General features: G+C 51.5%; 5 protein-coding genes across 5 annotated transcripts, besides 2 other annotated features; 2 read left to right on the top strand and 3 right to left on the bottom strand.

Moving 5' to 3' along the window:
- Positions 1-216: 216 nt before the first annotated feature.
- Positions 217-1545, bottom strand: N7515_000687 (NADH:flavin oxidoreductase/NADH oxidase; the record flags this gene model as incomplete). Its single annotated transcript, XM_056661431.1, has 1 exon — positions 217-1545. One exon carries the CDS (start codon positions 1543-1545, stop codon positions 217-219), a length of 1329 nt encoding a protein of 442 aa, XP_056526597.1.
- A 5094-nt stretch (positions 1546-6639) lies between these two features.
- On the top strand, positions 6640-9527 carry N7515_000688 (uncharacterized protein; the record flags this gene model as incomplete). The annotated part of the gene is given in 5 exon segments (XM_056661432.1): positions 6640-6698; positions 6886-7604; positions 7646-8105; positions 8159-9113; positions 9126-9527. 5 exon segments carry the CDS (start codon positions 6640-6642, stop codon positions 9525-9527), a joined length of 2595 nt encoding a protein of 864 aa, XP_056526598.1.
- A 30-nt stretch (positions 9528-9557) lies between these two features.
- On the top strand, positions 9558-9875 carry N7515_000689 (uncharacterized protein; the record flags this gene model as incomplete). Its single annotated transcript, XM_056661433.1, has 1 exon — positions 9558-9875. The coding sequence occupies one exon, from the start codon at positions 9558-9560 to the stop codon at positions 9873-9875; it is 318 nt and encodes a 105-aa protein (XP_056526599.1).
- A 4663-nt stretch (positions 9876-14538) lies between these two features.
- Positions 14539-14692: a sequence feature (Protein overlapping with rRNA (N7515_000690, KAJ5146126.1) was converted to a misc_feature.).
- Positions 14693-14708: 16 nt separating this feature from the next.
- Positions 14709-14734: a sequence feature (Protein overlapping with rRNA (N7515_000690, KAJ5146126.1) was converted to a misc_feature.).
- A 125-nt stretch (positions 14735-14859) lies between these two features.
- N7515_000691 (zinc-dependent alcohol dehydrogenase family protein) lies at positions 14860-15968 on the bottom strand (the record flags this gene model as incomplete). The annotated part of the gene is made up of 2 exons (XM_056661435.1): positions 14860-15386; positions 15458-15968. 2 exons carry the CDS (start codon positions 15966-15968, stop codon positions 14860-14862), a joined length of 1038 nt encoding a protein of 345 aa, XP_056526601.1.
- Positions 15969-16477: 509 nt separating this feature from the next.
- On the bottom strand, positions 16478-19028 carry N7515_000692 (fungal specific transcription factor domain-containing protein; the record flags this gene model as incomplete). Its single annotated transcript, XM_056661436.1, has 2 exons — positions 16478-18773; positions 18826-19028. 2 exons carry the CDS (start codon positions 19026-19028, stop codon positions 16478-16480), a joined length of 2499 nt encoding a protein of 832 aa, XP_056526602.1.
- Positions 19029-19406: the final 378 nt, after the last annotated feature.

A 19406-nucleotide genomic window follows, 5' to 3' on the forward strand; every position in this document is an offset into this window, starting at 1 on the left:
GAAGAGTTGAAACGGATACGTGGTTGAGACGGGAATGGTGGGCGGGTACGGAGTAGTGGCCGGTGATAAGCAAGTGATCATCGCGAGAATACCCCTTTCCTGGGCTTGCGGGCCGCGATAATCCACGCTACGTTGTACTGCTAAGCTACGGCACGGGAAAGATGAAGGGTTGCAGCAAACAAAAATCGTTCTATTTTCGAAAGAAGTATGTGCACTTTACAGCAGACCTCGGGCAAACTGGCATGGGACGGAAATCTGCACACCAAGCTTTTTCGCCGCGGTGAGCACCCATTCGGGCTCACGTAGGAACTGACGAGCCATCAGCACCGCGTCAGCCTTAGGCTCTTGTCCAGCCAGCATCGCTTCCGTGGCCTGTGCCTCTTCTGCGCCTTGAACGATATCGCGAGCAGACTCAGCCTCGGTAATGAAGCCAACGGCTCCAACTAGAGTATTCTGGTTCGCGGCGTGGATTTCTCGGCGAATCTCGCCAGCAAGGTCGATTTGATAGTTGGTATGAGGTTCGATCCGTTGATTTTGGTGATTTCCACCCGAGCTGACATCCAGGAAGTCCACCCCCAGATCAGGGAGCATCTTCGCGAGTTGGATCGAAGATGGCATATCCCAACTTCCAGTCTGTTCTGCAGCCGTCTGATTCTCGAGCCAATCCGTAGCACTGATGCGCAAGAACAACGGCATTTCCTTTGGAATCACAGCGCGAATTGCAGTAGCAACTTCGCATAGAAGTCGCGTTCGGTTCTCAAAACTGCCACCATATTTGTCGGTTCGTCGATTGGTGACCGGGCTCAAGAACTGGTGGATAAGGTATCCATGAGCACCGTGAATCTCAATCACATCCACTCCAGCCTTTGCTGCTAGATCTGCACTTCGTGCAAAGTCCTGTACCAACTCTTCGACCTCGGCAGTTTTGAGCTCACGAGGGGGCCAGAATTGGTCACCAGGCGCCCAAATTTGCTCCTCACCCCCCGAGGGGCCTACCACATTTGATGGCCATCCACCAACGCTCTCATCTGCTTTGATACCACGTTGCTTTGCTAGATATGCGAGCCAGGGTGATACCGTGCTAGCCTTGCGGCCGGCGTGAGCGAGTTGAATGCCGATTTTGGCGCCTTGACTATGGGCAAAATCGACCACGCGGCGGAGCCCTTTGAATTGTGCGGAGTCTGTGCCCTCCTGCCAAAGGCCGGAATCATTGGGTGAAATCCGTCCGTTGGGCTGGACTGATGTAGCTTCGATGAGGATCAGACCGGCGCCCTTCGCGGCCAAATGTCCGAGGTGTGCGATGTGAAAGTCCGTAAGCGCACCAACCGCAGGTGACTCAGGATCCGACTCGGCGGAGTATGTGCACATTGGCGCCACTATAACCCGATTTTTGAGTGTCACACCTCGGATTTGCAACGGACGAAACAATGTTGGTGTGCTCGGATCTTCTGGGTTCACAGCTGCTCCGGCATTGTTGGCGGGAGTGAAATAAGGAGCATCTCGAGCTCGTTGAATCGACGGAGAACGAAACGAAATAGACCCCATCTTATTCATGAATTTGTCTTCTAGAAGAACAACAATGCCAGTCTTGGAGGGATTTTATCCTTTTATCAGTAAACAATTTGGCTCTCCATCGGCTGACAAATTGGCCGGAAAACCCCCGGATACCCAGGTACTACAATCTGCGTACCCCGGAGATAAAACCCCCGGAGATATCAATTTTAATTGGCCAATAATATTATTTGCGGAAAATACATTTTCCCACGGAGTGCGGCCTGGCCCACCTAGTATTGTCGGCCTCATCTATGATGATCTGCATCCTGATTTGAAAACGGGGTACATCTGAGAATCATCCATGTGATGGCCTAAAAGGATAGTATCGTGTACAACAGTACAAATCATAAACAAAGTATAAACCATGGAAGCATTCTATCCAAACCGACTGTAGCCAGAGTGGCATTCATGAAGAGCGAGCCGCGAGGTCCATGATGGAAGTATACGAGGGTTGCGCGGATATAGACAAATCAATAAGGATCTTCCCATCCGCCGTTTCCACCTTGACATCCTTTGCATGGACTCGGAATCCTGGCATACCGGGGTCGAAAGTAGACAGTAGTTGATGCATTTTCGCCATTCGTTGGAGTGAGGTGCAATCCTTCTCCTTAGGGGATGAGTACAAGCAAAGAATTCTCCAAGCCACCGAGCCGCCAGATATTTGTCCATCCCGACAATGCAAAAATGCCCGCAGCTGCGAGGGCCAGTATGATCCACGACTTCGAGCAGGCGCATCTGCTTGTCGTTACGGAAAGATAAGAATGTATCATCCCACTCGCAGCTCTACTAACCCCCTTTTACACAGTAGTGATTGACGGTTGTCAAATCATTCACAAGGTAGTTGCCGTAGACATCAGATGGGCTTGCTCGTGTGCCTCTGACGCTCATCTTGGATCCTTGGATATTGAAGCTGAGCTGTTGTGTCGTGTACTCGCCTTTGACTATAGTCTATATCCGGTCCCCACGCTTCTTCAATCCAGATACTCAAAATGTGCTGAAAAGCGCCTTAATTCGTACCTGTGTTTTCGTGAGTGGTGTTTTCCATTTCTGGTTTTGGTGTTCTCAGATCCTCGTGTGGCGTTATTGTAGTCGTGCGTTCGTTTTAGTCGTGCGTTGTTTGTTCGTGAACGGTCGTCGTCGTCTATGACATCGCCGGCGAGAGACCCGGTGACTATATAATCTTTCCCTTCACTTGTGGTGTTCTTTCCTTTCCACCCAGCTCCAACTTCTCTCTCTTCCATCACTGCTCCGTTCTCACAACTTGCTTCCTTGTCTCTACCCGCTTTGGCCGTTCTAACGTGTTGTTTCCAGCAACGTCTGACCAGCCAGCTGTTTCTCGATTCCCAGTCTCTTCTTGAGTCTCGTGCACCACCCACGACACCTGGTCTGACTCTCATATTCCCCGGCTGACACATCTCATCCAACTCATCAGCCACTTAGGTGGTAAGTTGAAGCATCCATCCATTCATCACCACCCTGGTGCCTCGTGGCAACTTCTTCTTCATCCATATTCCTCTTCATCCATCTCCAACTTCTCTCTCTTCCACCTCTGCTCTGTTCTCAAAACTTGCTTCCTTGTCTCTTCCCGTTTTGGCAGCTCTAACGTGTTGTTTCTAGCAACATCTGACCAGCCAGCTGTTTCTCGGCTCTCAGTCTCTTCTCGGGTCTCGTGCCTCGCCCTCACCCACGGCAACTGTTCCGACTCTCGTTTTTCCCGACTATCATCCCTAATCCATAATCCAACTCGTCAACCACTTGGTAAGTTGAATCATCCATCCATTCATCACCACCCTGGTGTCTCGTAGCAGCACTCTCTAACTATGACGTTTCTCATAGTGCTTTGCTGCCTGTAAGCACTACATCATGGCTGACAAGGCCAAAGTGACTCGTCTTGGGAGGGAGCGCCCGATAATGAACGAAACAGTCGACTTGGCAGTCGAGTACCTATTGAGTTGCCTGTCCAAGGGCGGCCCTATTTCTAAGAGGGATACACTGAATCATCACATTCGTCGTTTGTTGTGTATGGTAAAACAGGATGACGAGGTTCCGTCGCGGCTTCCGGGATGTCTCTTCGAAGTTCTGATACATTTTACCACCGCTCAGAAGGCAGAAGAGATAAGGAAAATCCAGACACCCGAATCATTCACTGATGCGGAGAAATGGATGATCATGCTTCGAGCCCTCCTCAATGACAATACGGATGATAGACTTCTCCGGCACTTGGAACAGTTGCCCGAGAGAATCATCACTTGTGAGGAGCTGTTATCGCCAAACCTAGGTAAGCACACTGTTCAACCCAATCATCAGAGAGCGACGCTCACCATACGAAACTCGATAGAGGGCCTTGATCACTCCCCTGTAATCTCTACCGCATCCGAACAATCTGGGCGCGAGGTACGTGCTATTATGATATCCGGTGACAGACAACGTATGAAAGAGAAGCGAGAGGCATTCTACATCACCGGCAACGTTGCTTGGACCGTTAAAGCACCTTATTGGCATGCTGCCTTGGCGACTGACTCTCAAGGGAATCGCCTTTTGTCGGATGATGTTCTAGATCGCGCTCTCCCCAAGTGGAGATTAATCCTCAATGGTGACACGCTTCCGATGGCAAGGCACCCGACAATTGTGGAGCCTTTACGTGCGTGGTTGGCTGCCGAACAGCAGAAGGCCAGCAGTCTCGGCAAGCCTTGGCCCCAAGTCGCACCATCTTCCACTGCCATGCTCTCTTCGTCAACTCCAAAGACAGTAGGCTCTGGGAAAGGATCCTCGGCTTTTACTTCCGGCCTTCGCTCCGGTGGTCATGCCCACACGGCTTCTTTTGAAAATGAGGATCTCCCTGAGGATGAGAAAACACGTCTACTTCGCGAGTTACTCGGAGAAGTTAGAGGAATAAGGCAGCTGGCTGAAGATGTTCTTGGGGGAAATAGGGTTCATCCCATGGCACCTAATCCCCAGCTCACGGATGTCGCGATGTCTTCAGAGTGGGTCCATGGACCCGTTTACCACACTTAAGAGCAAGCGCAGCCCAGACTCCCCTTCTACGTGCCGCCATGTCCCACAACAACTGCCCCTACGGAGGGAGACTGGCAGCATTGGCAGCCCCCGCAGGGCAATTAACCTTGTTTCTCTTGTTCGTCATTCCTGAGGTTAAACCTGGACGACAACACGAGGAAACAGAAAACAATAAAAAAAGTTCTAAAACAGAAAAAAAAAAAAAAGAGAACGGAGGCAATGGCATCATCGTTGGATTGTCTGATTTATTCCTTTTTGTTTCGAGTTGCGCGTTCATTTGCAAGGGGATGACAAAACCGAAATGTCAAAACGCCAACTGCTGGATGAGTGCTTCTTGGGCACGTGTCGAGGCACCGCTATTCCAAAGAGTTCTATCCTTTGTTAGAGCCCGGCTCATATCATGAATCAGATGTTGTTTTGAGTATGTAACACACTGCTTTTCGTAGGTAGTCACTTCATAAAGTGATTCACGGAGCACAGGCATTACCAGCAGAATATGACTGGTTCTTTGAGAATTGTACACATCTTTAGGCGCACATCCGTGCCAATAGCCGCTCATATTAGCCTAGTAGGCAAGCACTGGGCACAAGTTATAAAGGTCCTCACCAAGTTTAGCTGTTTCAAGTTTGAAGTCAAGTTTGATAATCGAATCTACGGACATAGAAGCTCTGGGTCTCTTAAAGTCTCTTGCACAGTAGGAACTGGAATTCATCAGTGACATACTGTTGAAGGCATTTCTTTCTCTCTCAAACGATAGCCGAGGCTGAGGCCTTTGTTACTTACATCAATATACCACAGTACTTAAGGGTTCCATGTAGGATAAGCGGTTACCGCTCATAGTAGTGGTGACTACACCGGACAGGCTATGGGCTATAGGAATTGCCATGGACAATACAGCTTTAAAGCACGGAAATTCTCCTATCGTAGGTGCACAAAACAAAATCAAAAACATACAACAGTGAGGATTCGCTGGTGGTCACCCACCCAACTACTAACTCACCGGCGTGTGGCTTAAGTACGGCTGAGCGGACGGGAAGCCCTGTTTTCCACACCCTATGGTCGTATGTACTGGGTGAAGTACCGAGCACCATTATATCCAGCCTAACGAAACATTGAGCGAGCTGAAGTGTAAGGGGTAAGCCGGGAGTACTGTGTACGGTTGAACTTGGCGGCACCAAACCAAGACTTGACTGAAACCAAATTTGAATGCTAAATACTGGTCACATCGTGCATATTCTATAGAAATACCGTGTACTGATATTCAAAGTACGCATTTACATACTGCGGACTGGGTGGGACAGTCTATCCGAATGGTTGCAGGAGGGAAGTTTTCGGCAACCCGATCGCACGGACCCCCGAAAGTCGGGCCCGCCAACTCCAAGCGTCAGCCACTCAGTGACTCAGCCATCCGTCTCCACGTGGCGTGATCTGCACGGCACGGACCGTACACGGACCCGTAACCTTATCTACGACGCGCAGATGTGCAGGCATACAATGAATATTGAAATGAATGTACATTGTCATCAGATTGAACGTGTATGTAAATTAGGATAAGATAAAGAGATGTATAGCTAGTCCTAATAGTAGGAACACGCGTATATAGAGCTTGAACAGAGACCAATATCAGTGCACTCCACAACTCCTGAAAGGTATGGGTTCTTCAGCAAACAAAAGCAGAAAAATAAAATAAATCCAAAGTGCAGGTGGAACAGCAGGGAGGGTTTATAGGGTACCTTGACGGGCAAGTATGACTGACACAATATACATTGCAGTTACTCGGGAAGGAAAGATGCAGAGATTTCTTCGTTCTATTGATGGATACACTATCCTATTAAGGAATTGTGCTATTTGCCATTGACAAACGGAATTGTCGGTTCATTCGTGAACAAAGAAATCTACTTCCAATTGGTCGATCACGGTGATCCTGGATCATCCAATCACACACAGAGACCTCATTGATCCTGTTCTCGTCCAGGACTATAAATGAAATTTTCCTCTTCCTTGAATCTTTCTTCTTCTTCTCCTCTCCATAATTTCTCATTCTTTCGGTTGTATTCCAACGAGTACAACATGACCCTCAACAACAATCAACCCAACCCCAACGAGAACCACCCAAACCCCCACCACAGGTAAGTCACATCAGCTTTCATACCTTGACGCGTCCCTTCACTTGTACTCGATGATCTATCCATCCATGCATCCACACATCCATCCACACATCCATCCACATATCCATCCACATATCCATCCACACATCTATCCAACCAACCAACCATCTGTTCATTCTTCATGACATCTTGCCTGACATCTTCTTAGCACAATGGAGAAAGGAGAAGGACCAAGGCTCCCTGAGGGACCTCAGCGTCGGAACGGTGTGACCCCTTTCCAGAGGGCGCCGCCTGCTTCCACCGCGGCACCTCTGCACACCCCCGCGCCCCCTCACGGACCACAGCGTCGCAACGGGGTCATTCCCTTTCAGATGGCGCCGCCTGCTTCCGCCGCGGCGCCTCTGAACCCCCCCCCCGCGCACCCCAAGGGGCAGAAGCGTCCTGGCACCCCATTTCCGGGTGCCACCCCAAGGAGTGCTGGTTCTGCTGCGCCTGGGAAAACCACCGTGCCCCCGCCTAAGAAGCGACTCGGTGGCCCGTTCCCAGGTGTCACCTTGGGGAATGCCGCCCCTGCTGCGCCTGTGAACACCTCCGAGCCCGCGCCTAAGAAGCGCCTCGGGGGGCTGTTCCCAGGTGTCACTGTGGGGGCCGCCCCGCTGCAAGGTGGTCCTTCTCCCAATCCTACCTCCGACAACGAGGGTCCCCCGCACGGGATCACCCCCCTGGTGGGCCCCGCCACAGCCCAAACCCCCTCTTTCGGATCCTCCACCATCCGAAACCAGCGCCCCAACAGTCCTCGGCGATCTGAGACTGGCCCCTCTGAGGCAGTCTCCAGCAGCAATGTCCCCGCCAACCCCGGCCACCAGTTCCAAGAGCTGCGTGAGATCAGCGAGCTGAGCAACGAGCTCGCTGATGCCGAAGGGACAAGTGCTGGACAAGAGATCCAGATGACTGACTCCACGCCAAAGGAGTCGTCTTCGCAGCCGAGGATGTACGGCGGCTTCATCGTCCCGTAGAGACTGCCCGCCATCACAACCCCGAAGACATCGCAAACCTGTCAGCCCAATTCGATGTCCTCGAGGCTCGCTATGAGGAAGCCAAGAGGGCACTGAAGGAGGCTGCGGGCGACGCAGTTGCGCTCGACGGTTGGCGGGGCAAGTACGAGGGCGACGGTGACGCCTGGGTGGCGCTGACGGACCTCGTGGAAGAAGTCGACGACAACAACCTTTACCAGCGCTACAGAGATGCGCAGGCGCATCTCGACGAACTCCTTGACCAACAAGTCGATTTACTTGGCATGGAGTTCCTGAAGCGCAGGCAGAAGCACGGCCGGCGTGCTATGCCAAGGAAGGTTGCGACTCGATCGGCTCCACGAGGTTCGCGATCAATTAAGCGACTGGAGAACGCCATAGATGTCAGGCCGAAGTGGTCAGCTTTCACCCCAGCGACCGGCCCAACCGCTTCTAGTCCATCCCCCCCAGTCAGCCGCAGGCTGGGCAGGACAACGGTGAGGGCCCGAGCTCAGGTGAGAGCGAGGCTAGCAAGACGGCGTCCAACGGTGAGCTGAACCCGCCGACCAATGACTCCAACGGTGCCATGATCCCCGCGCCCGTTACTGCCAGTGCGTCGTCAGATGCAACTCCGCTGGCGAGTGGAGAGTCATTGGAGGCTGGCTCACTCTTGGACGCCTTCGAGGCCATCTGCGGCGCCCTTCAGTCGCTGGAAATCACCCCGTCAGTTCCTTCGCCCGTGGAGGAACATGACGCAATGGCGAATCCCGCCGAGGGCCAGATCGCCGAGTCGTGTCAACCCCAGGATGGGTCACAGTCCGGGGAAGATTTGGCTCAGCATGACGGCTACATGGAATGGCTGGGGCCCGAGGAGTACCTCTCGATTCCACAGGGAGCAATGAGTGCGCCAGCTGTCCAACAGCCGTCTCAGGCTCCTGTGGAGATCGAGTACTACCTTCCCAGCCATTCGAAAGCAGAAAAGCGCATGGGACCCGTGGCGCCATGGACAGAGCGCAAGAAGCAGATCACCAGAGCCACGGTCGTCAAGGCCGGCTCTGGCCTGCTTGCTCGGATTGACAACATCCAGCCAAGCGCACCCACCGGGTGCGTCGGGCAAGTCGCAGAAGACACGGTGCGCAAGACCGAGTCTGAGTTGCTTGCCCGGGATGAGTCAATCCCAGCCCAGCCTGTCCAGGCAGTCCACGCGCCTGTCCCAGCGCCCCCAGTGTCGCAAGTGCACACCCCGAGCGTCGAGACCGAGGAGGCGCCTACTCTGGAAGTTGGGAGCCAATCCGCTGTTCCGCAGCCAGCTCCCATCGTCCCAGAGCCCTCCGCGCAGGTCCCGCTCGAGGCAGCTATGAGCGAGCCAGCTGTTCCACAGCCAGCTCTAGCAAAGAAAGTGCGCTTCGCGGCTCTTCCGACGGAAGTGCCTACCTAGGCAACCGTGAGCGAGCCCGCTGGGTCTCAGTGGCTTCAGACTGTTTTGGCCGCCAAAGCGAAGGTCGCCACCGACGGAGTTGTGAGTGAGCTTGCTGCCTCGCAGCAAGCCCCCACTGCCTCGGAGCCTTCGAGCCGAACAGTCACGAGCGCTGTGGCCCAGCCGACTCCGGTTGTTCCGGATGGCACGGAGAAGGTCGCCGTCCAGGCAGTCGTCAGTGAGCCTGCTCTCTCCCAGCAGGCTCCTGCTGCCCTGAAGCCTTCTCCGTCGGGAGAAGATGACTCTGCTTGGTCTGACTCTGACGACGACGAATGGTGGCCTGCTCTTCAATGGCAGGCCACTTCGGAGTCAGACCTGGCTGACGAAGAATGGTGGCCTGCCCTTGAACGGCAGGCCCCTTAGGAGTCAGACTGGGATTCGCCAACGCCGACAATGCCCGGATCCTACCCTCTTGATACGCTCGATGAGGTTGTGGAGGCTCCAGCTGCTACGGAGCTGGCCCCCACCCGATCAAAGCCGACGTCGTCAATCTCCACTGGGGAAGGCCCGATCAAGCCGCCTGCTTCTAGGCCGGCTCGGGAGGAACCAGACTGGAGTTGGCTGATTGTCGACCGGCCAACACACGGGAGCTTGCGAACTGGTACTCGTTCGCACCTCGATGTGCTGTTGGCCCAGCGTGAGGAGCGTAGACGGGCAGAGTCGGCGCTCATATCCTCTCTTGGGGGGCTGCAGGTCACAGCAGCCTCTTGAGTCTCCACCTCCCTCCCTTGAGGGGCTGCAGGTCACAGCAGCCTCTTGAGTCTCCATCTCCCCTTCCCAGGTAGCCAGTCCCCAAGACGCTGCGGCAACAGGGACAGCCCGTGCGGGGGTTAAGGGCACCGGAAGGGGCGAGGACGCCGATAGCCCGGCAATGGTCGGCCATAAACAGGCTGCAGGAGAGCGGCGGGACAAATCGGGCGGCAGAGAGACGGCTTCTGGTCATCAAAGCCAGGAGTCCAGTCCCCCGCCCGACCCGTCGCCACTGCTACGTCTGAGGCTGACATGCAGGAGGGATCGGCTGTGCTGCAGGGCCCGTGGGCAGGAGCACTCTTCGAGGTCAATGGGACAAAACCCCTGGATCCTTTCTGTAGATAGTCACGAATTGTATAATTCTTTCGTCTATTCATTTTGTCCATTCATATGCGAGATTTCACAGCTCGATTTCGCTGTGGTATCCTGTCTTTCACGACCCCAGCTTTAGACTGTCCTAATTCCTAAAGGCTCCATGATCGGTACCTATGGGCGTAGTGTAAGCTCTCATTACTGTAGCCTGATGTAACATACACAGACCTACTAGATTGTAAACCATACTCCGATTCAAATTTTACCTGTCAGGACAGGTGTAGCTTGGTAAGAAACATTGATATCAACAAAAATTTTCTGTCCAGTTGACAGGATCCACTTGTGGGGCCAAGTCCCGGGTGCGTGTTTAGCGAGGTTCCCGTCAACTGGCGAGACTCCAGTACCTCCAGCCAACTGGCAAGTCTATTCCCGGTCCTAGCTACGAATTACCCCCATAATCCCACAGCGACAGCATATATGTACAGCTAGCTAAATCGAGTTGATGAGAACATCATCATCATCTCACAGCAACACGTGCTACGTCTTCCCTGGTGTTTAATTCTATCCATGGCAAAGGGCATCGATTTTTCAAAGGTCGGTTCACAAACTGCTTAATCTCACCGACCTCGAACTCAGCAGTAGCTAGGTAGTGCAATCAATAGCGATAAAGACATTACTATTTGTTAACAAGGATATCTAGTAGGCTAGTAGCTTGGATCAAGCTGCAGACCTCCACTCCTCCAGGTTGATGTGAGCCTTAAACATCCACGCCAGGTAGGGGGAGTAGGGTACAACGCATTTATTACCAATGTTATGGTCAGGCTTAGAGGCCGAAGCAGTGCGCGGCAGGAAACCATTGATCGAGAGGCACCGCGGTGCGATTTGCGAATGAAGCTGTCAGGTATCGAGATTCGAGGGTTCCCTTTTGGTGCTCTTGGCGTTTGTGCTCCACCCTCGTCGGATCAATTCTCCTCCGAGGGCTGTCGGTACACAAACCCCTGAATCCCTTCACGCGAGATAGTAGTCAGATACGTTATTCATTCGATCATTATTCTCATTCATATTTATCTTCCAGACTGGACAGCCTTTAGTTTCGTTGCTGTATCCATGCTTTCACTGCCTCATACCTAGTGTTAGAAGCGAACACTATCATCATGTAGACAATGAACACAGAGGGAGTTACGGCCAGAGCAAGAGACAAAGCAGCATGTGGAAGGAAGCCACTGTTGAGAAGCAGGACCATGCGAATTAGCGTGAATAGGCGTAAATATCAATCAGGACACTGGATTTCCAAGGTTTCCGCTGTAGGCTCAAGATTAGATCTGGTTCCAGGATACTGGTGAGGCCGACAATATTAGCATATGACAAGGATGATTCTCACCTCTTGCAGAAGCCAGAAAGCATACAGGTACCACTTCTTCGATTGTCGTTTTTCATATCATATATAGTCAGTCCAATCCTGACACAATATCGAAGATGATGGCACAATTTCCAAGAAAGCTCCACTGAGTTTGACCATTCGTATATGGTTGACTATGGTCAAGGATTTATATCAGGAACTTTGCTTCTCCTTGGCAATCGGATGAGCAAATAAAAATAAAGAGCAAGTGAAAAAGAAAATACATTGTACGCAGTATGGAACGTAACGGAGACGAAAGAAAAACAATGCAAAAGTAGATGGTTTGTCGTTCACGTAAGTTGAAGGGCTCTCTCCCCCGAAATCATGTAGTCTTCACGACTCGACGGGTTCGTGGACCACTTATTTTGACAGTCAAGTCATTCACAGGGTCGTTGTCGTAGACATCATATTGGTTTGCTCGTGTGCCTCTGATGGTCATCTGGGATACTTGGACAGGGAACCTGGGCTCTTCCGTCTTGTCGTCGCCTTCGACTATATCCGGTCTCCACGCTTCTTCTATTGAGTCACTGAAACCGTACAGAAAAGTGCCTTTATTCGTTACCTGTATTTTCGTGAGTGGTGTCTTTTTCATATCGTAGCAGTTCCATTTCTCGGTTTGGCGGCCTCAGGTGCTCGTGTGGCGTTCATTGTAGTCGTGCGTTCGTTTTAGTCGTGCGTTGTTTTTTCGTGAATGGTTGTTGCCGTCGATGACATCGCCGGCGATGCAGGACAATATGAGCTTTCTCTTCACTTGTGGTGTTCATTCCTCTTCACCAATCTTCACCTACACTGCCATCCATCTCTGCTCGGTCCTTTCCTGTTCCCGTTTTGGCTTGTTATCTCCAGCAACATCTGACCAGCCAGCCTTTTCTCGGTTCTCCGTCTCCTCTCGGGTCTCGTGCCTCGCCCTCACCCACGATAACTGTTCCGACTCTCGTTTTCACCGACTGTCATCCCTAATCCATAATCCAACTCGTCAACCACTTGGTAAGTTGAATCAGCTATCCATTCATCACCACCCTGGTGTGTCGTAGCGGCACTCTCTAACTATAACGTTCCTCACAGTGATTTCCTGTCTGTACCAAGTCCATCATGGCTGAGAAGACCGCTGAGTCCACAATTCCTCGCCTATCCGAGGATGGCACACCCAACACAAAGGCTGCGCTGAACTATCACATTCGTCTATGGTTGAAGATTGCCAAAGAGCACGACAAGGTGCCATCTCACGTTGCGGAATGTGTCTTCCGCATCCTCGTCCATTTCACGACAGCCCAAAAGGCTGAAGAGGCATGGAAGATGCAGACACCCAGTACAGCCACTGAGTCGGACAAGTGGATGGCGAGGCTTCGAGTGCTCTTCGACGACAACGCAGACGATAGACTCCTCCGGCACTTGCAACAGTTGCCGGAGAGGCTCATCACTCGTGATGAGCTCTTATCACCAAACATAGGTAAGCACACTGTTCAACTCAATCATCAGAGAGCGACGCTGACCATACGAAACTCGATAGAGGGCCTTGATCACCCTCCTGCGAAGTCAAGCGCATGTGAACAATCCGAGCGTGAGATTCGAGAAATTATGCGATCCGACGACAGAGAGCGAATGAAAGACAAGCGAGAGGTTTTTTACGTCACTGGCCCCGTTGCCTGGACAGTCAGACCGCCGTATTGGCCTGTTGCATTGGCCACTGATTCCCAAGGAAATCGGTTTCTGTCGGATGATGTTCTTGATCGGGCTCTCCCCAAGTGGAGACGGATCCTCAATGGTGAGAGGCTTCCGATGGCAAAGCACCGGACAATCGCAGAGCCTTTGAGTGCGTGGTTGGCTGCGGAGCAGCAGAAGGCCAGTAGTCTCGGCAAGCCTTGGCCCCAAGTCGCACCATCTTCCACTGTCGTCTCTGAGTCAACTCCAAAGACAGTGGTCTCTGGCAAAAAATAGTGTTCATCCCATGAACCCCATCCGCAGCCCATGATGTTGCGATCTGTTCAGAGCGGGCGCAGGGACCCGCTTGTCTCCGCTTGTCTCCGCTTTTTTGGTTTTCTGTTTTGTGAACTGTTTTTGTTGTTTTCCGTTTGCTTCTCGTGCTTTCCCGGTTTAACCTCAGGAATGATGAACAAGAGAAACAAGTCAATTGCCATCCGGGGCCAGCCGACGCTGCTAGACTTCCTTCACAGGGGCAGTTGTGGAGGACTGAACCGCTGTTGGATCTGGCAGCTGGTGCAAGGGCTGCGCTGCTGCCAATTTTGGTAATGGCATCATACGTGGAACCTTCTGCTTTATTCCTTTCCGTTTTGGTTTGCGCGTTTGAATTGCGAGAAGAGAAAACCGGAATGGCAAAAACAAAAAACAACTGCTGGACGAGTGCTTCCTGGGCATGTGTCGAGGCACAGCTGTCAAGTGTTCTATCCTTGTAGCTAGAGTGCGGGTTGTCGTTGTGAATGAGATGTTGTTCCATTGAATATGTAACACACTACCTTTTGTAGGCTTTTCACCTTTGAACAGTACCTAGTCACTTCATAAGTGATGAAGTATCACAGGCATCACCATGGGCATATCATTGGTTCTTTTGAGAAGTGTACGCATCATCTTTACGCGCGTATCCGCGCCATATATCAAGTAGACAAACCAAAAGGGCACAAGTTACCTCCTCCTCGCCAAGTTCACCTGTTTCAAGTTCGGTACTCGATTCTACTAAGGCTCTCTTGCACAGTACCAACTGGAAGTCATCAGTGACCTACAGTTGCGGGCATTTCCTTCTGTCCCAAACGGATAGCCGAGGCTGAGGCCTCTGTTACATCAATATACCACGGTAGTCAAGGGTTGTAGGATAAGCGGTTACCGTTCATAGTAGTAGTGACTATTGAGTCCTATTCTGTACAGGCTACGGGCTATGGGCATTGCGACAATACAGCTTTAAAGCACGTATATTCTCCTATCATGGGTAGACAAAAACAAAAACAAAACATACAACAGTGAGGATTCGCTGGTGGTCACCCACCCAACTACTAACTCACCGGCGTGTGGCTTAAGTACGGCTGAGCGGACGGGAAGCCCTGTTTTCCACACCCTATGGTCGTATGTACCGCATATAATGGCAAATAAATATCATATTTGGGGGATATCCATTCACTGAATCCATGTAACTGAAAGACAAGAGACAGGTTGGATGGAACATGACTAAATCCGATTTTTTCACCAGGGCAGTAAACTAGACGGATTGCAAGAACTGCGTTTCTAAAAGTCAATGCAGACTTTGCCGATGTGCTGGCCACTAGCAAGATAGTTCAATGCCTCAACCACCTCATCACGACCGAACTTGAATGTCTTTTCCACCGGCACAGGAAGGTTGTGCGCGCCAATGAACTGAGCTACATCCTCCAATTGCTGTTTCGAGCCGACCATGATGCCACGGACCACAGCTCCCTTCGCCAAGGCAAAATGAGCTACATCAGGCATTTCCTCTTGCTTCGCAGCAGACAGGAACCCAATGATTGCAACTACACCACCGAAAGCGATAGCTTCAAGGGACTGCTTGATAGTTCCCGAGCCACCGTTCTCCAAAATGAAGTCGACACCCCGTCCGCCGGTGATCTTTTGCACCTCAGCTGCCCAATCTGGTGTTGTCTTATAATTGATCGTGTAGTCAGCACCATACTTGGACTTGACGTGCTGGAGCTTCTCGTCGGAAGAAGAAGTGATGATAGTCTTGGCACCTGCAGCCTTCGCTAGCATCAGACCGGTGATAGAAACACCACCCGTGCCTAGATAAGTTTAAGAGGTGAGTTTCCGCGTTTTTGCGATAAGCATGGAGGATCTTCGAACTGGGACTCACCCTGTAACAGAACTGTTTGTCCCGGCTTCAAGGGGATGTTTCCATACAACGAGTTCCAGGCGGTTGTGCCTGTGCAGACCACACTGGCCCACTGCGCATAGCTGAGCGTGGACTCTGCGGGAACCTTCACAACTGCATTTGCAGGAACTGCGATGTATTCCCTCAAAACACCATCAATGGGACCACCCAAGCCGTTGCCCCAATTCTTGATCGGTCCGTACAGTGTGGCAATGTCAAAGGAGATAATGACTTTGTCGCCACGCTCGAACTCGGTCACTCCCTTGCCTACCTCGACAATGTCGCCGGCTGCATCCGAGCCAGGAACGACCTGGTCCTTGACCTGGAATGGGTATTTACCCCTTGCGATGACGATGTCGCGGAAGTTGAGGGACACGCTTTTGACTGCAATCAGTACTTCGTGCTCGCCAGCTGAAGGGACAGGCTCTTTGAAGTTGGCAAGGTTCTCCCAGGAGCCCATAGCAGTGAGACGAAGCACGTTTTGGGTAGTCATCTTGGTGTAGAATGGATAGAAGATAATGGTTTTGAATTCTGTGAATAAAGAAAGAAACAGACAATATTTCCTCATCTTTATATAGACGATGGCTGTTAATTAGGTTATAATTTCTACCCCATGTGAGGGTCAAATATGGGGTAAAGATTCGAGGCAAGCCCCGCCGTCACCAATATTTTCAATATTTGCCTTAACTTATGACGAATACACTTACACCCCGGGACCCTGGGGTCTGGGGTAGGTTACGGAGCATGTTCACATTTCACTCATGGCTTATACACAAGCTAATCATATTCTAAATCAAGATGTGCGTATCGCGACCGACTGCTCTACGAATTTGGACGGTGACGGATCCCCCTCCAATCGCATCAAAATTGCTGGGATGGAAGCCTAAACCAAGAACCATTCTCAGGAATATTAAGAGATCTCTGGATGCCGAGGCTCAGCTTCCAGATGGATAGAAAGATATAGGTATTTAGTTATCTAACACCGTATCGTAGATGTAGTTTTTAAATGAGGACGCTCGGTAACAGCGATGGGGGTAATCGGTTTTCCAGAATGTCAGCAACAATCGACAAGGAGGCACCAATACGATGTACAATCTCGAAAGCATGGCTAGCGCTCGATACCTCTGCCCATAGCCGAGTGGTGGAAGCCGCGAGACGGTTGATACGAGCGGGCAGATCTTCCCGATATTTTAGAGTCTCTTGGAGATGTGTCTCTTGAATCAGGCTTGTCACCATAGCAAGCAACTTCTGCTCGTCTTCACGGAGTGATGCCATGCCTCCATCACTAACAGCTCTAGCGATTTCCTGCAGCCACCTACTCAAGAGAAAGGCACACTCGAGACTGCAGAGCGAGTGTTGAATGCTCCAATGCAGTGCTTGGGTACGTGACAAATATGGAATTCCCACACGGACCGGGATACTGAGAGCGTGGATGCACTGTAAGACTGCCCGGTCCAATGATGTAGAGCGAGCAACACAGATTGCATCAGTGCTGGTGAAGATTTGCTGAATGCGAGCAGAATTACCGGAGATGAGGTCACGACATGGCCCTAAGTTGGCGTGGAGTCGGATGTGCGCCAGGCGTAGCAATGCGGTCGCATTGAACCCAAGTGGGCCCTTCGGTGAGCAAGGATCAAGTGTTGATTCGTACGCTGCCTCCCAAGATGATTGCCATGACCTCAAGGCCGTCTCCATTTGCTTTAATAGTTGCGGGCTTATTAAGGAACCATCTTGGGCAAGGCAACTTGCGGTTTGGCGCTCGAGATTGACTTTCTGGACAAGCCCGTGTATGAGTACATAGTTTCCGAAAGCCGAGATACCGAAGTGGTCAGATACACTGCGGCCCTGCAGTAGACGATCCAGTGTTATGGTGAAAGCATGCTCACGAAAAGATGAAACTCGGCGGTACCGCTCCCAGCCTGCCTGGGATTTTACCTTCCATTCAGCCTCGCAGGATGGCAGGCAGAGTGCCACCTCTTGACTAAGAATCAGTGGTGGGACATTGAATGCGATGCTGTGAAGATTAAATATGATGTAGGCGCCGAGCGAGGTACGTCTCCGCTGCTGGTGCATAACCCAGGATCTCCATGACAGGTTCATATCGGTCGTATCATCCGGTTGGCCAATTCCAATTTCCCGCACAAGCAATGCAAGCTGACTTCCCATCGCCAGACTATCTTGTATGAGCGCCTGCTCTCCCCAAGCGCTCATGGCTATGAGAATGATGAGTGTTTGTGCTCTTTGGAGACTTGTATGTGAGTCTTGCGTGTGGTGGTCGCTGAAATCAGCTGACTGGGACGCATGGGAAGCCTTCGACGGAGAATACACGTTCCTTCCCGATGCCGGGGAGCCAACTGTCATACCTCCCATGGTCAGGCGCCGGCGGTTGTGAAAGCTACGGTCCACCAGGCATCGGGCTGCATCATATAGCTGGTAACCCTTCTCGTGTTCGAATCGATAGAATGCGCCGCAAGCGGTTAGCGCCAAGAATAGCTCAAGCTCGATGTTTTGAGGATCGAATGTTGCCGTATGGATTATAGGTAGGTGGTCATGGAACCCATCGAAGTATCCTTCGAGGTAACGAATGAGGGTGAATCTGGAAGGGAGTTTGAAGTCCGTTAGAATTGACTTGTTTCGTGTCGCATTTTCCGAAATGTGCTTGTAGGCTGCAGCTGAAACACTCCAGGGGCATGCCACGGTGTCCGATTCTGCGTCAAGGTTGGTATTGTGCAGCTGGTCATCGGTTGAAGGAAATCGTGGTGGAAGTGGTGGGTCCTCGGAGGCTGGTTGCTCTACCGGCATCATAGGCTGCACCTCTGGGGGCAGTGTGCACCCTACCGAACCTATTGCGGGTATGAAGTCTGCCTGCATCGCCGGCTGGTCTTGCGAGGGAAACTGTTGGAAGAGGTTGCAAAGCGAGATATCGGTGTTCAGGAAATGAGACGGGACGACATCGTTGAACAAGAAGACTTCAGTATTCCAGGGATCGAGCTCACTTGGTAGTCCAAAACCAAGGCATGTCTGGTCGTGGGAACCACCAATATCAAAAGTATCGGCAGGGGCGTGGGTTTCAGATGAGAGTGCATTTTCATTCTGAGTCTGCACTACTACTTTATTATAGGCCGGACTATCCCCAATATCTGTTTGTGGTGCAGGTATCAAGTTCTCTAGATCCTGGATTTGAACATCGGGGCCGTTTTTATGCAATGTGGTTTGAATCGCGGCGTCATTCGCCGCAGTTGGTTCTTCAACCCGGGCGGGAGGGTGACACAGTCGTGCGTGGCGACTCAGAAGGTCCCTACATGGCTAACGTTATTTGCGGACGAAGATGGTGACAGAAAAGCTCTTACTGCCTTGAAAACGAACGGCCACATTGACAAACGAATGGCTTCTCTTGAGTATCTGTGATTGATTTAGGGTGAAGAAAAAGTAACGCCAGGGGTAGTGGATACGCACGAATGCGTTCATGTCTCTTCAGGTGCTCTGACCGCTTGAATTCTTTTTTGCAGAAGCGACATGGGGCCACGTCTGATTTGGGTCTCCCTCTAGCCATGATGAGTGTGTAATGAGGGGGGATTTGGGGGTAGAAATGAAGGTAGATATGATGAATGACACATTTTCGTCTCCAACAGATTACATAATACGACCCCAACGGCAGGGCCCGCGGGCCTTTGTCGACAGGGACCCTCCAAGCCGTACTGTAAAATACGGAGTACATCGGACGTTTATGAGCCTTGATCTCGAACCCGATAGGGCATATCGAACTGTAACAACATGGCCTGGGATAGCGCAATAGCCTTTACTGACGTACATCGTGTTAAAGAGAATTGATTGTGGCTCAATCTCCGTTCTTCTCATACGGACTAGATTTTGACTGTGATGGCAACTAGCTAGACCAAAGGGGTGGCGGGTTATTGTATGTGTCCCCCGA

This window comes from Penicillium bovifimosum (assembly GCF_028826915.1).
Source record: "Penicillium bovifimosum strain IBT 22155 chromosome Unknown utg000001l_segment0_segment0, whole genome shotgun sequence".
Classification (NCBI taxonomy): domain Eukaryota; kingdom Fungi; phylum Ascomycota; class Eurotiomycetes; order Eurotiales; family Aspergillaceae; genus Penicillium; species Penicillium bovifimosum.